At 45.0% G+C, this 12,570-nt stretch overlaps 1 protein-coding gene across 1 annotated transcript in view; it reads left to right on the top strand.

Annotated features, from left to right (window-relative positions):
• The window catches only part of LOC143034466 (uncharacterized), a 126,055-nt gene extending 114,097 nt beyond the window's left edge, over positions 1 to 11,958 (top strand). Inside the window, exons 4-6 of the mRNA XM_076200551.1 lie at positions 5,172 to 5,315; positions 5,656 to 5,852; positions 6,715 to 11,958. Coding sequence (XP_076056666.1) covers positions 5,172 to 5,315; positions 5,656 to 5,852; positions 6,715 to 8,715 — 2,342 coding nt within the window. The 3' untranslated portion in view covers positions 8,716 to 11,958. The remainder of the gene's footprint in view (positions 1 to 5,171; positions 5,316 to 5,655; positions 5,853 to 6,714) is intronic.
• The last annotated feature ends 612 nt before the right edge of the window (positions 11,959 to 12,570 follow it).

Below are 12,570 nucleotides of genomic sequence, written 5' to 3'. Positions count from 1 at the left end.
CGCCACGAATCGTGTGTGTGTGTGTGTGTAATGCCATTTGTATTTTATCTACATCATGATGCCATTGTGATTTGTCTAATTTGTTTGTTAACTATTCACATATAGAACGGAAACTTTTTCTGTTGAGGTCAGAGTAGACGAGTAGTGGTGATATGACGAAAGGGGGATGCCAAGAACTGTACAAAGATCAACAACCTTCCTATGGCCAATAGTTATTGAAAATAACGACACTGTTATATATATATATATATATATATATATATATACATATATATATATAACATCAACGTGTTTTCATTACCAAGATTTCTCTTGATGTTTCTCATAGAATGGCTTCTCGACTTACTATAGAAGGAATTACTATTTTTAATGAATATTCATCGTTTGTGGGTTCCTCACACACCTCTGGTCATGCACGCGTGCGCAGGCGCGTGTGCGCATGTTGCAGCCATCTGTTGGCGGGCGAATGACCAACCACACGTTACCAACTGAACACCTTTGGAGGACTACAAACCCTCATATTTGTCGTCCATTGTCAACATAAGTAATTTCTCCACAACATATTTTTTTTTCGTCTTGTTCTTCCTGTATGACGTGAACATTGAAGAATTTGTTATATACAACCTTGCACATTCTGTTCCAGAAATCGTATATTTGCTATTCTGATGGTTTCATCCATGCATATTTTGTCGTTCCGTGTAAGTGTGTATTCACCTCGGATCTGCTGCAGCCTCTTTTCGAGACAGCCAGACACCACCCTACGGCAGTGAGCTCAGAGCTCATTATTAGCAGATCTCTGGGTAGGTCTGAGACCACTCACACTCCACACACCGGGAATGCAAGGTCACAACTCCTTGACTAACGTGTGTGTGTGTGTGTGTGTGTGTGTGTGTGTGTGTGTGTGTGTGTGTGTGTGTGCGTGCACACGCATATGTTTTTGTGCGCGTGTGCGTATTTATTGATACAATAAAAATGTTAAGCATGGCTCTATAAATCGCCTAGAAGCAAATAGAATTAATAATAAGGCTTGATCAATGTTAACAATTAGCTAATAAATATTAACGATTAGAAATTGTCTAGAAGCAGCTAGAATATTATATAAATCCGATCACTTTCATTCAAGGGTAACTTGGATGCGTTCCACTACGGCTTGGCGTTATGACGTAGTGTCGGTCGCGCATTTTGGCGGGAAATTGCGCGTCGGAATGCGGGCGAGTCAACGCCAATGGCGGCGGGGGAGTAAGGTTGGGGAGGATGGCTGTTATTACGCCTCATTTGTCGGCGCCAGGTTGAAGCACCACATTATTTATGAATCCGGAAAAAAAGGGAAAAAGAAAAAAAACTTACTTGCCTTGGGCTTGCTTGTTGCCGAGGGCGACGGAATTTTCACATATTTCTCTTCGAGTCTGTGTCACTGTCCTTAACGTCCGAACCCAAACGGTGACTGCACACTAGGCTAGCAAGCTACTTACTTTTGTTACTTCGTTTGAGTAGAAACTACTTCGGCTACAATATGCTTAAAATCTGTAAGAACATCGCAACATTGTGTCTGACATTCGTATAGGTTTAAAAATTCTTAGTTCGTCCTTCAGCTTCTCTATACAGACGCAAGAGTAATTTGACATTTTGGACATTTGGAAAACAAAGATCGTAACCGGAATCGTTTTTACTCAAACTAAGAAGCAAAAGCATGATAACGAGAAATGCTTAGTTTGCCACTAACCAAACAATGTGTCTCATTATCGTGGAAAAAAAATGCGATTTAATTCACAAGTCAGGGAGCGCCCAAGAGCCCTAGTAACATAGCCCTAGTAACAAACTCCATTTTTGATTAATTACTGAACAACATTTCCCCAGTTACTATAAGACATTTTTTTCAATTACCGTGACATTTTTCAACGCAGTCTGTTACCATAGACTCACTGCCTAACACATCCCGGGGGCCGATCAGGTACCCTGTGTGTACGGTGGAGACCCTATCCATCACCATGCATGTTCTACAACTGATGTTGTAGAATGTAGTATAATATTATAACATTATTGACCGTAGTTTTGGTTTAGTTGTAATTAGATTACAAAATTTACAAAGAGCATACTGACAGGAGACCTTTTGGTCCATAACTAGGATGGATGCTAAGAATAGATAAACGAAGAAGGGAATAAACAAGCGAACAATTAACAGTCATTACAGTATATTTCTGAGGTGTTTGTCTAAATGAATCTTAAATCTTCGAACCGTACTACATTGCACTGCCTCTGCGTGAAGCTTATTCCATTCAGTAACTACACGATTGGGGGAAGTTGTTTCCAACCATTTCCAAATTAAATCTACGTCCTGACAGCGTGAGACAGTTATTTCTCGTCCGAATCGTATTCGCTGTGAAAAATGCAAATTTATGCACATCATCGTTTGGTCTAATTGACATGAAAAGTGACATTTTCACAATGAATACGAATCAGACGAGAAATAGCGGGATACAGGTATGACCCGTCATCCATGAAGCTACCCCCCTTATACAGGGGGGAAAAGCCCTTGGTAAATAAATGCGAATAAACAGTATACACTGTATTTAAGACACTTTACGGTTACTGTGAATTGGATAAAAACAAATGTAACTGTACAGCCGTTAAATCAAGTCAGGTTTTGCAGATTCACTCCGCCAGCCATCTGTGCTGGACGCACAGTACTTATCATATAATCTTGAGATTTTTTTTTCCCCTCTGTGTGTGTGTGATCCAGACTGTTCTTCTGGATGAACGTATATGTTCTTTCGTGTTCTGCATATGGTGGCCAAAAGTCCCGTTGGAAGAAGAAAATGCATTATTACGGACAATAATAACAGGATGACCGCTATATGCAAGGCTCGCGAAAATAAATATCGAGTCTGTTACATGAACGCCATCTTGCTTGCAAAAATTACTCGATATAAAAAAGTACATTTGAATTGTTCATAATTTGTTGCCGTTGTTATGGACTATAATTTCCCAGCGCTTCTGTCCGTGTGAACAGTCGCGCGTTGTTAAAATTATGATAATCACTGGAGGAATTCTTCACCACCTTTGCCCGAATTACTCAGGCAGCACATATGGCCAGATCGAAGTGTAGGAAATGCAGGAACATTTTGCATCACCGTATGCCAGCCCCTCGGGGCTGCACCTCCGGTTTCATGATAGGGTATTGGTTGCTGGGCTTTAGAGGCGGGGTGGTCTGCTCCTCTCTGTCGTCCTGTGACCCCGAAGGAAGGACGGGGCCCCACGATGACAAGCTCGGAGGCAATGAACTTCCCGGAACAAAACTTCCGGCGCCGGAACAAGGCCAGACGGAATGCCGGATTCTTCGTCTTTGCCTGCATATGTGCAGAGAGAGAGAGAGAGAGAGAGAGGGATAGGAAGAGCGAAGGAGGGATAGAGCGATAGAGAATAAAACAGCGAGAGAGGAATAGAGGGAACGATAGAGATAAAAAGAGGGCGAGAGAGGAACAGAGAACGAGAGAGAGAAAAAGAGCAAGAGAGGAACAGAAAACGAGAGAGCGAAAAGGGGTTAGATGGAGGGATAGAAAGAGAGCGAGGGAGGGATAGAGAGAAAAAGAGAGCGAGAGAGGAATAGAGAGAACGACAGAGAGAGAAAAAGAGAACGATAGAGGAATAGAGAGAGAGCGAGAGAGGAATAGAGAGATGGACAGAGATCGAGAGCGAGAAACGGCGAGCGAGGGAGATGTTACGGCCAACCTTGGCAGAATTCCAGAGTTGACTGGACCTGGCTGGAAGCCTGGAAGCCTGGCTGGCTGGCTGGTCGACTGCCTCCTCAGGACAGACCATCGGCAGCACCGTGACGAGCAGGTTTGAACCAATGCCGTTGGTTGAGGTCACTAACATCAACAAAACCAGTATCGGCGACAGTTCCTGACCTCCCTGGGCAATTATCAAACTTGCATTTATTTTATATATATATATATATTTTTTATGTATATTTTATATATATATATATATATATATATCTATATAATATATATATATTTAGGGAGGTCTCTATATTTACCATCGTGAATTAGGCTTCACGACTCTTCTGTACCATAACATTTTCATCGCTTCGGTGCTTGTCTCACGAACTACCTTGTTCAAGTCCCGGGTACGGTGCCTTACGAAAGGCCTTTAGTTTTAGGTCATCTGGGAGGCATTGCTCAAAGTGAATGCCTTTCTTAATCTTTGCACCGTGGCCAGGATTCGAACCTGTGCCCATGATTTTCCTGGCTCAACGTTCACACAACACGGACATTACAGGAATGGAGGAGACTGCAAAAGACCATAAGGCCTACACTAGGAAGTTCCATGTCCTTTACCATCTGTCATCCCTATCCATAAAGTTATCTCTTAACACAAGCAATTGTTTCAGTGCTCGTTAACTACATGGTTAACTAAGTCTATTCCATTCGTTAACTGCTCTGTTGGTAAACCAATTCTTGCCGATTTCTTTCTTACATACATAGTGTGTATATACCAACGGCTTTTTCCCCCTTACAAGGGAGGTAGCCAAAGTCAAAAGGCATAAATCCACTCTCACCCATTTCATCCCCACATACTCCACTCCCATTCACCATCCCTCCCTCTTTTCTTGGCTCCTCCTGGATGACGGGTCACTCCTGCATCTTGACCACTGTCCTGGGTCAGAAGCAATGCAGCAAGACACAGCACATCCACAGCAAGGCCTCTGCATTTACTTCCAGGAGCGATCTGTGGGAGGTCCCAAAGACAAGTTTCGATGGATTGTACTACGGCTGGAATTGTTTTTTTTTTTCCCTTGTGATGTGAAGGCCACGAAGAATCGATGGATCGTACTATGGAATATGGACTACTTAGGACAGGCATTCGCTCGCGCGGGATCGGTTTTTGTAAGAGGGAAAGAAAATGATGTAGGAAAATGAAATGGTAAAAAAAAAAAAAAGCGGGTTATTCATTAGGGCTTGCATCATGGCTCAAGAGGCATGTGACAGGAGACTTGAACTGCAAGACTCGCACCTAAACCGACCAAAAGCGGGGGGGGGGGAGACATAGTTGGAGAGTAGGGTAGAAACAAAAAGTAATCTGAAATGAAAAGATTTAGTACTTAAGTTAGACATGGCTCGTACTAATTCTTCGCTCCACACAGTTAATAAACAATCTTTGTGTTCCAGAAGGCGAAGGTCCTTTTCGGCTATTCGGCGTTGGACGCGAGGACGTCAAGTCCTTTCCGTTGACTAACGGCTCCCTCTTCTCGTCGCTCCTGAACATGAACGTGGACCACGCGGGGCATCCCCCAGTGCCCTCATACAGGAGAGGTCAGTAACAGCGACAGTGGTCTCGTGCCCTGGGGCTGGGTCCAGTAAAATCTTGTCACACAGCGCGAGTGGCTGTCGCGTCCGCAGTTAAGCGCGGGTGGTCGTCGATCCCGCGGAAAAGGTCACATGATGCGTGTAAAAACCGCGACGCCACTCTCGCTTGTCCCATCTCTTTCCTACCCACCCCAAGTGTCTACAGTAACTGAAATAGTTTAAGATTAATAAAAAAAAATATGTTCACGTTCCTCAACTGATTTTTTTTTTTCCCTTTTATTGTCCTTCCTGTTGATCTCCGCGTTTACCAACGTCGTGCCTCCTCCTCCGACGGACGCTTCTTCAGGCGTGAACGGAGGCGGTCTCCGGATGGGGGTCTCCTGCCACGAAATCCGAGGTCTGGTCTCCAACGGAGCCAACGAGCAGCTCCGGGAGCGTGGCCTGTACTCGTCCTCCCTCCTCACCACAGCCACCTGCGAGTCGCTGGGATCCGGTACATCCACAAACACCAATGACCCTATCTACTCTGCGCCCTTGACGAAGGTACGTTAGGTATAAGTTGTGTCCTTTTCATTCTACAATGCTCCACACTGACGATCCCTAGACAGCAACAGTGTTTCTTCCATAAGTGACTCGTGGCCTCGTCAGGAGATCGTAGCTGGTTACGTGGGAGCAGCGGGTTCCTGCACGAGAGACCTGGGGCAACGGTTTGATAGATTGATGACGTGTCATTTTGCAAATGTTCTTTTTAATACGAAACCCGAACCTTCTTGGGTGATGGATTTAAAACGCATAGCTTTAGGGTTTTCTGTTATTTGAGTGGTGGGACTGGAAGAACCCAAACCATTAAGTGCTTACCTCTCCATCAGTCTTGTCTACATGCACAATGCAGTACTCGAGTTTTCAATTCCTCTTGCCTTGTATATTTGTGGGTTAGCCTGTTTTCAGATCATTTATACTGCTTTAGCGGTGTCAGCGCAGCAGTTTATCCAAAATTGCCCCTTACTCGCCAGCTACTAATCTCCTTCACATTCTAAGTGAGGTGACCATTCCCTTTATTCTTTTATCCATTCTGATTAGGTCAGGACTTTCTCCTTTGGCTCGTTATATTCCATACACATATATGAACTCCAACTACCATTTTCGTTAATTTTCAATGTCATCCAAAATTATTCCTACTTGTATCTTAGTGACCCGTAAAATTACCCTGCATCTCGTGCATATGGTCGTCGCCATACCCTCGTTTGCCCTTCTCGATCAACCATCTTACCTTTATTAAATACTTTAGTACGTATTTCCTGCCTCTTCATATAGAAGTAGCCTATCTATATCAATAGATTCTTAGGTAACACGTGATGTCTGTGGATGTCTTGTTTGCTAACAGCAGTTTTTACGTTTTTTCCAGGTGCCAAGTGTAGAGAGCTGCATCAAGCTGGCAGATGAGGATCACATATACGCCACGCTCTCGGAGACTTTTGGATCTATGTCCTCCTTGAGCGAATCATACCTGCCGGAGGAACAGCGGTGCTCCTCGGCAACTACTGTCGCCAACGACGACTTCGAGTTCCACGACCCAAGGTCCCCCGGGACCCCGAACGCCGCCATGAACACTGTCAGTTCGGGGACGACGACGACCTCTTCCTCCTCCTGTTCCTCCACTGACGGGAAGGGGAGACTTTCGAGACGACCCCCAGCAGGCAGTCAGGATGACATGTACCACCTGAGCACGGGCACTGCCTCCACAACTTTAATTTCCTCGGCTTCGGACACGTCGTCGTCCTCCTGTTCGTCACTCAGGTCCTCTGCTTCACAAGCGACGACAACGCTAGAGAACGCGACCTTCCACAACGACCAGAACAAAGACTTCAGCTATACGAACCCGGCTTTCGAGTCGGACACTTTAGACCTTAAGAAAAAGTATATGGAAGAGGACCTCAAGATTAAGTACATCGAAGAAGACCTCGAGAAGAAGTACATGGAAAAAGTCATAACGGCGGAACTCCACCGGACTGAAGAACCCGAGTATTGCGCCGTTATTGGAGAGGACGTGCAGCTGCCTGAGGACGTTCTTCCTGATGCAGTGCCAGACCTCGGTCCGCCGCCCCCACCTCGACCTCCACCGTCGTTGGAGGACACGTCCACTATCGACATTCCTCTCCACGAGGCCTGTTCGAACAACCTCAGTATCGATGCTCTTGATGCACAAATCCACACCTCGGACACCCTGGACGTCCCTCTGGACAGATCTTTCAAAGAAGAGAAGACTCTGGATCTGGACGAACCGAGTGTGGATTCCGTAGATCTGCCAAACCATGGGAAACTCGACACACAGCTTTCTTCCTCAACTCTGGACCTGCCCTTGTACGGCAGCTCCGGTTACGATTCGACGGTCTACAGCGCGGCATCGAGTGATATCATGTCGATAAGAAGCGAGAGCTTGCAAGAGAACATCTACGACGAATGCGAGAACAAGAGGGACGAGGACGAACTGAGCCACAACTGCGGAGGCGGACTCTCTACTATCAAGGAGGACACGACGACCGGGAGGAAACCCCAGGAAGACGAGAAGCAGCAGGAGGAAGAAGGCGAAGACTCTGAGGGCAGGAGCCCCAGATCGAGGCTGAACACCTTGAGCCGGCAACACCGGACTTCGTCTTTGTCCATGAACGATCTCGACCGGCTTGACGGCCACGGAACCAGCGAGAACGAGGAAATGATGTTCGTCCTGCCTGTCCGGAGCGAGTCCCTGCTCAGTCTCTACCGACTCTACCTGGCCGACGAAGAGGAAAAGAAAAAAGAACCCAAGGGATACCCAAGTCTCCAGTACTCTATGGAAATCTCGCGATCCGAAGGGGACCTTTCTCTCTTGGCCAGCGGGTTCCCTCCTTGCTCCCTGGACTCGAGTTCGTCTTCGGGACGCCTGGACGCCTCCAGGAGCTCTCTGGGCCCCATGCAAGAGATCTACACCCGGCGCAAAGCCCCGGACACTTCCGGAAGCCGCGTAAAACGCCAGCACAAGATCCAGCGGGCCAAGGGCATGCAGCAGCAGCAGAAGGCGAGGATGGTCAACTCTGCGTCCTCCTCGACGAGATCGGCCGGGAGTTTCGGAAACGGGCCCTCAGACGGAAGTCTTCAGGTAACCATTGTGGACAAGGCGAGGCGGAGGAACGGGATCGTCACCATCAGAGACCCGTCGGTGCTCTCCGTCGAGGAACTCTTCAGAGTTTTAGACCGAGCAGCTTCCCCAGCGGCCAAGTCCCCGGCAGGGGCTCCGCTACCCGCTGGGGCGCCCCAGAGACCCTACGCGGACACGGGAGGCGAGGCGGGACAATCCCCGGCCTCCCTCCTCGCCTCCGCCAGGAGCGAACCCGACTTCAAAAAGATTTTTGTCAGCGAATACATATGAAGAACTTCGGGACAGGAGGTGCATGGTCACCTTCTTCCTCGTGTAAATAATGACGTCACAAGCGAGTTCTCCCTTCTTACCTCGACACGGCGACGGAGGTGGCAGCCTTCACTCCCACGCCGCCTACGCCGCCCACGCCTTCAGGTCAATTCATTCGAGACGAACTCGCGTGTACGGAAAGCGATGTTGTATATGAACGCAAGACAGACGCACCTTGGCTTCATCATCGCTTTTGTTACGATTACCACCGCCTTCATCATCACTGCCATCACCACCACCACTACCATCAGTCATCATCTTTCATCAAAACCCAGTCTCCTTTCTCAGAGTCATTGTCGTCGTCATCATCATCAACACCAGCTCCTTACAGCCAGCCAGCAAGCTTGGCGTTATTATTATTATTATTATTTACTTGTGCTCAACCCGCGTCTCGTAATGGCGCATGCGCGATGTCAGTTTTTGGTGGCCCCGCCCTCGTCTTCCCCACCACCATTCCCACCCACTTCACCTCTCAACGAGCTCTGAGAACGGACAGCCATCTCTTCCAAGGATTTTTTTTTTTAAATCTTGCGATGAACTTTTGTGATGGTGATCGTTGAACTCAACGGCAAGCTCGAGTGATTACCTTGTGCATTCTTTAAGGTGACATGACATATCGCCGGAGGAGAAGAAAAGGTGAAGAAGATTGTAACAATAATTATGATAAGTGATATTTATACATAAAGAACTTTAGACATCGTGTGTTCGCAAAAAAGACTAACAAAGAGGTGGACTGAAAGTGTGTGTGTGTGTGTGTGTGATGTATGGGTACGTCTAAACCTACGAGTCTGCCACCTTTGGACATATCTTGACGACACTGGGTATGAATCGAAACCAAACCCCGGTGAGGTTGACCGAGGAGAAGGAAGAGAAGACCGTGACGATACGATGCATGTGGCCATTCCCTTTCAGACTGAAATGTCCTGACTTGTGTGTTGATGCTCGTTCTGAACATTTTCTCACAGAGACACTCTTTCTCCTCCATTATCTTCCTCCTCGTCTTATTTCTCCTGCTCCTCCTCTTCCTTCTCCTCTCCCACCTCAACCTCTTCCTTTCCGAGGCGTTTTCACCGTCGATCACAGTCTAGTACAAACGACCCAGGAATCTGTCTACCTGTCTGTGCCTGTCTGTTTTATTCGTCTGTCTGTATGTCTTTCTATAATCGTCTGTATCTCTCACTTGTTAATCTTACTCTGGCTATTTGCTCGCGAAGAGCTCTTGTTGACTCTTGCATCAGTGCCGTGGTGCGATCAAAGACAAGGCTCTGTCTGCTCACAGAAAACGGAGACGAAGATCTCTTTCATCGTGAAACAAATTTCACCATCCAATGCTCTCTCTCTCTCTCTATCACACACACACACACACAAAGTTGAACATAACATTTAGACACTTGTTAATCTTCTTTCAAATGTTCTCAATTGTTCTGAATGCAGATATTGCTTCAGGAGGGTGGACGAAGACAAACCATTCAAGGTCTTCTATTTTTTCGAACGACGTTTCGACTACATGGAGTCATCTTCAGAACAGTAAAAAATAAATTATTCTTACACAGTTACATATTACACAATTGACCGTGCACGGTTGACAACTGTGTAAGACTATTCTGATGATGGCCCCATGTGGTCGAAACGTCATTTGAAAAAATGTAAGACACTGGATTTATTTTTGCCCAACCCTCCTGTAGAAAGATCTAGTCAGAAGAACCGAGAACATTAGAAAGAAAATGAGCAGGCGTCAGAATATTGTTGTTCGACTTTGTGTGTATTTTGTAAGGATGTGGAATGTAAGCAACGTCTTTGAAACGAGACCAGCTCTTAATGTGCCCTTCATTGTGTCGTAACGGTCTGGCCACCAACAACATCACGGCCGCAGGAGTCGAAATGTGATGAGAAATAGCACAGCACTGCACAACCCCCCACCCCCACCCCCGCCCCGGAGTACACAAGGAGCAGTGAACCTACTGCGGTGTTCGTCATTTAAGACTATGTAATTACTATGGTCGTTATTTTACAAAAGCGCAATCACACACAAACGTATGGGGGGGATCCAGCAGAGAAGCGCTGACGCGTTTGTTTCCTCATGGATTCTCAAAACGAGAACCCAAGTACGGAGAAAACGGAAAAAAAGTGTGGTTTCCTCTATCAGAAGGCGAGGAGGTGCCTCTCTCAGACACACACGCAGCGGGGAATGGGGGGGGGCAATGCCTCTTCATCATAGAATCCTAATCTCAGTTGAACACAATAGTCCGTCTTAAGGGGTTATCACACAGGGCTAATTTCCTCCAACCTCCAACTAATCGGCGGTACCGCCCACTTCCAGAAAAATTTCCGACTTTGCTAAAATCGCCATGGGAAAGTATTTTTGTTATTCCTGTGGGCTGCAAATCTGCTTCAACAGTCGGAGGGAAAAGAGCTCAATGTGATAACGACTTTAGCCAAATGAGAAGGTTAAGACACGACTCAAGAACTGTGTGTGTGTGTGTGTGTGTGTGTGTGTGTGTGTGTGTGTGTGTGTGTGTGTGTGTGTGTGTGTGTGTGTACACACGTTTCAAGTGATCCGATGGGGACCTAATGGGAGTATAATGTACTCGTATGTATGTTTGCAGACCTTTGTACACCTGTGTTATGTATACACACGTACACATGTACAGCAATGTTCAAAATTGTAAAAATATATACTAGTTATGCACGTAAACCTAACGATGGATTTACATTAAGACTTTATTTACAAAATGAATGGATAAAAGACGTTTTGCTAGACGGGTATTACATGGAAAAAATATAAAATACTGAACAGTAAAAGCTTTTTGCATAATTAGGTTCAAAATTGTGAACAACTGTACCATATCTATATGTATGTAGGTTTGCATGTATACACTTGTATATTATGCATAGTGTGTGTGTGTGTCAAAAATGTGTATGTCTGCCTGTCATTCTTACACAAGAGCTTGTACAAATGTTTCCCCATGAATATAAATGTAATTATCTTGTTGTATTATTACTGACTATATTGACTCCCCTATACACAAGTAATGTACAAACGATATTAGATTTAATCAATCCTTTTGTATAAAGTTCTTTCACGTTAGATGTAAGATTTATATATATTTTTAAAAACGTTTCTACTTAAAGCATTTAATTATGAACAAAATTGTGTCCGTCCTGTAATTTGTTTGTATAAATATGAAGTCTACAATAAACTTTCACAGTATTCCTTGTTTAATTCCTCCTAAGCTGAAATATGAATTTAGCTTGTTCTAAAGCTATGTTTTTAAAATCAAAACAATTTCAGAGAAATGAAAATAATCACTTAAAATTAAGTTAACCAGTAAATATGAAGGTAAATATGAACAAATATAGTTGAATAGGGTAAATAGGTATGAATTTAATTTGTTCTAAAACTATATATTTATAATTAAATATTTCTTGCTGTATTAACGCGGAGAAATGAAATAAAATTGTTTTAAGTGTCAACTGGTAAATCTATACAAGTAGTGATGGATGGATGGATGGATATATATATGGATATATATATATATATATATATATATATATATATATATGGTTGTGTCATTTTGACAAATGGAAATAAGCTCCACTGCAAGGACTCGAACCTTTGCCTTCGCGACTACTATCGTCTTTGCTTCATAATAAGCACTCACTAAGGTAAAGGTTCGAGTCCTTGCGGTGGAGCTTATTTCCATATATATGAACAAATACAAGTGAACAAGTAAACAGATGAACAGATGTTGATAACAACAACAACAAATACTCCCCGTCGCTTCATACAGTGGTCAGGGTCGGAGGTCGTCCCCT

Source organism: Oratosquilla oratoria, chromosome 17 (genome assembly GCF_046742065.1).
Source record: "Oratosquilla oratoria isolate Oo_2021 chromosome 17, ASM4674206v1, whole genome shotgun sequence".
NCBI classification, from domain to species: domain Eukaryota; kingdom Metazoa; phylum Arthropoda; class Malacostraca; order Stomatopoda; family Squillidae; genus Oratosquilla; species Oratosquilla oratoria.
This window is presented reverse-complemented; position numbering and strand designations above follow the sequence as displayed.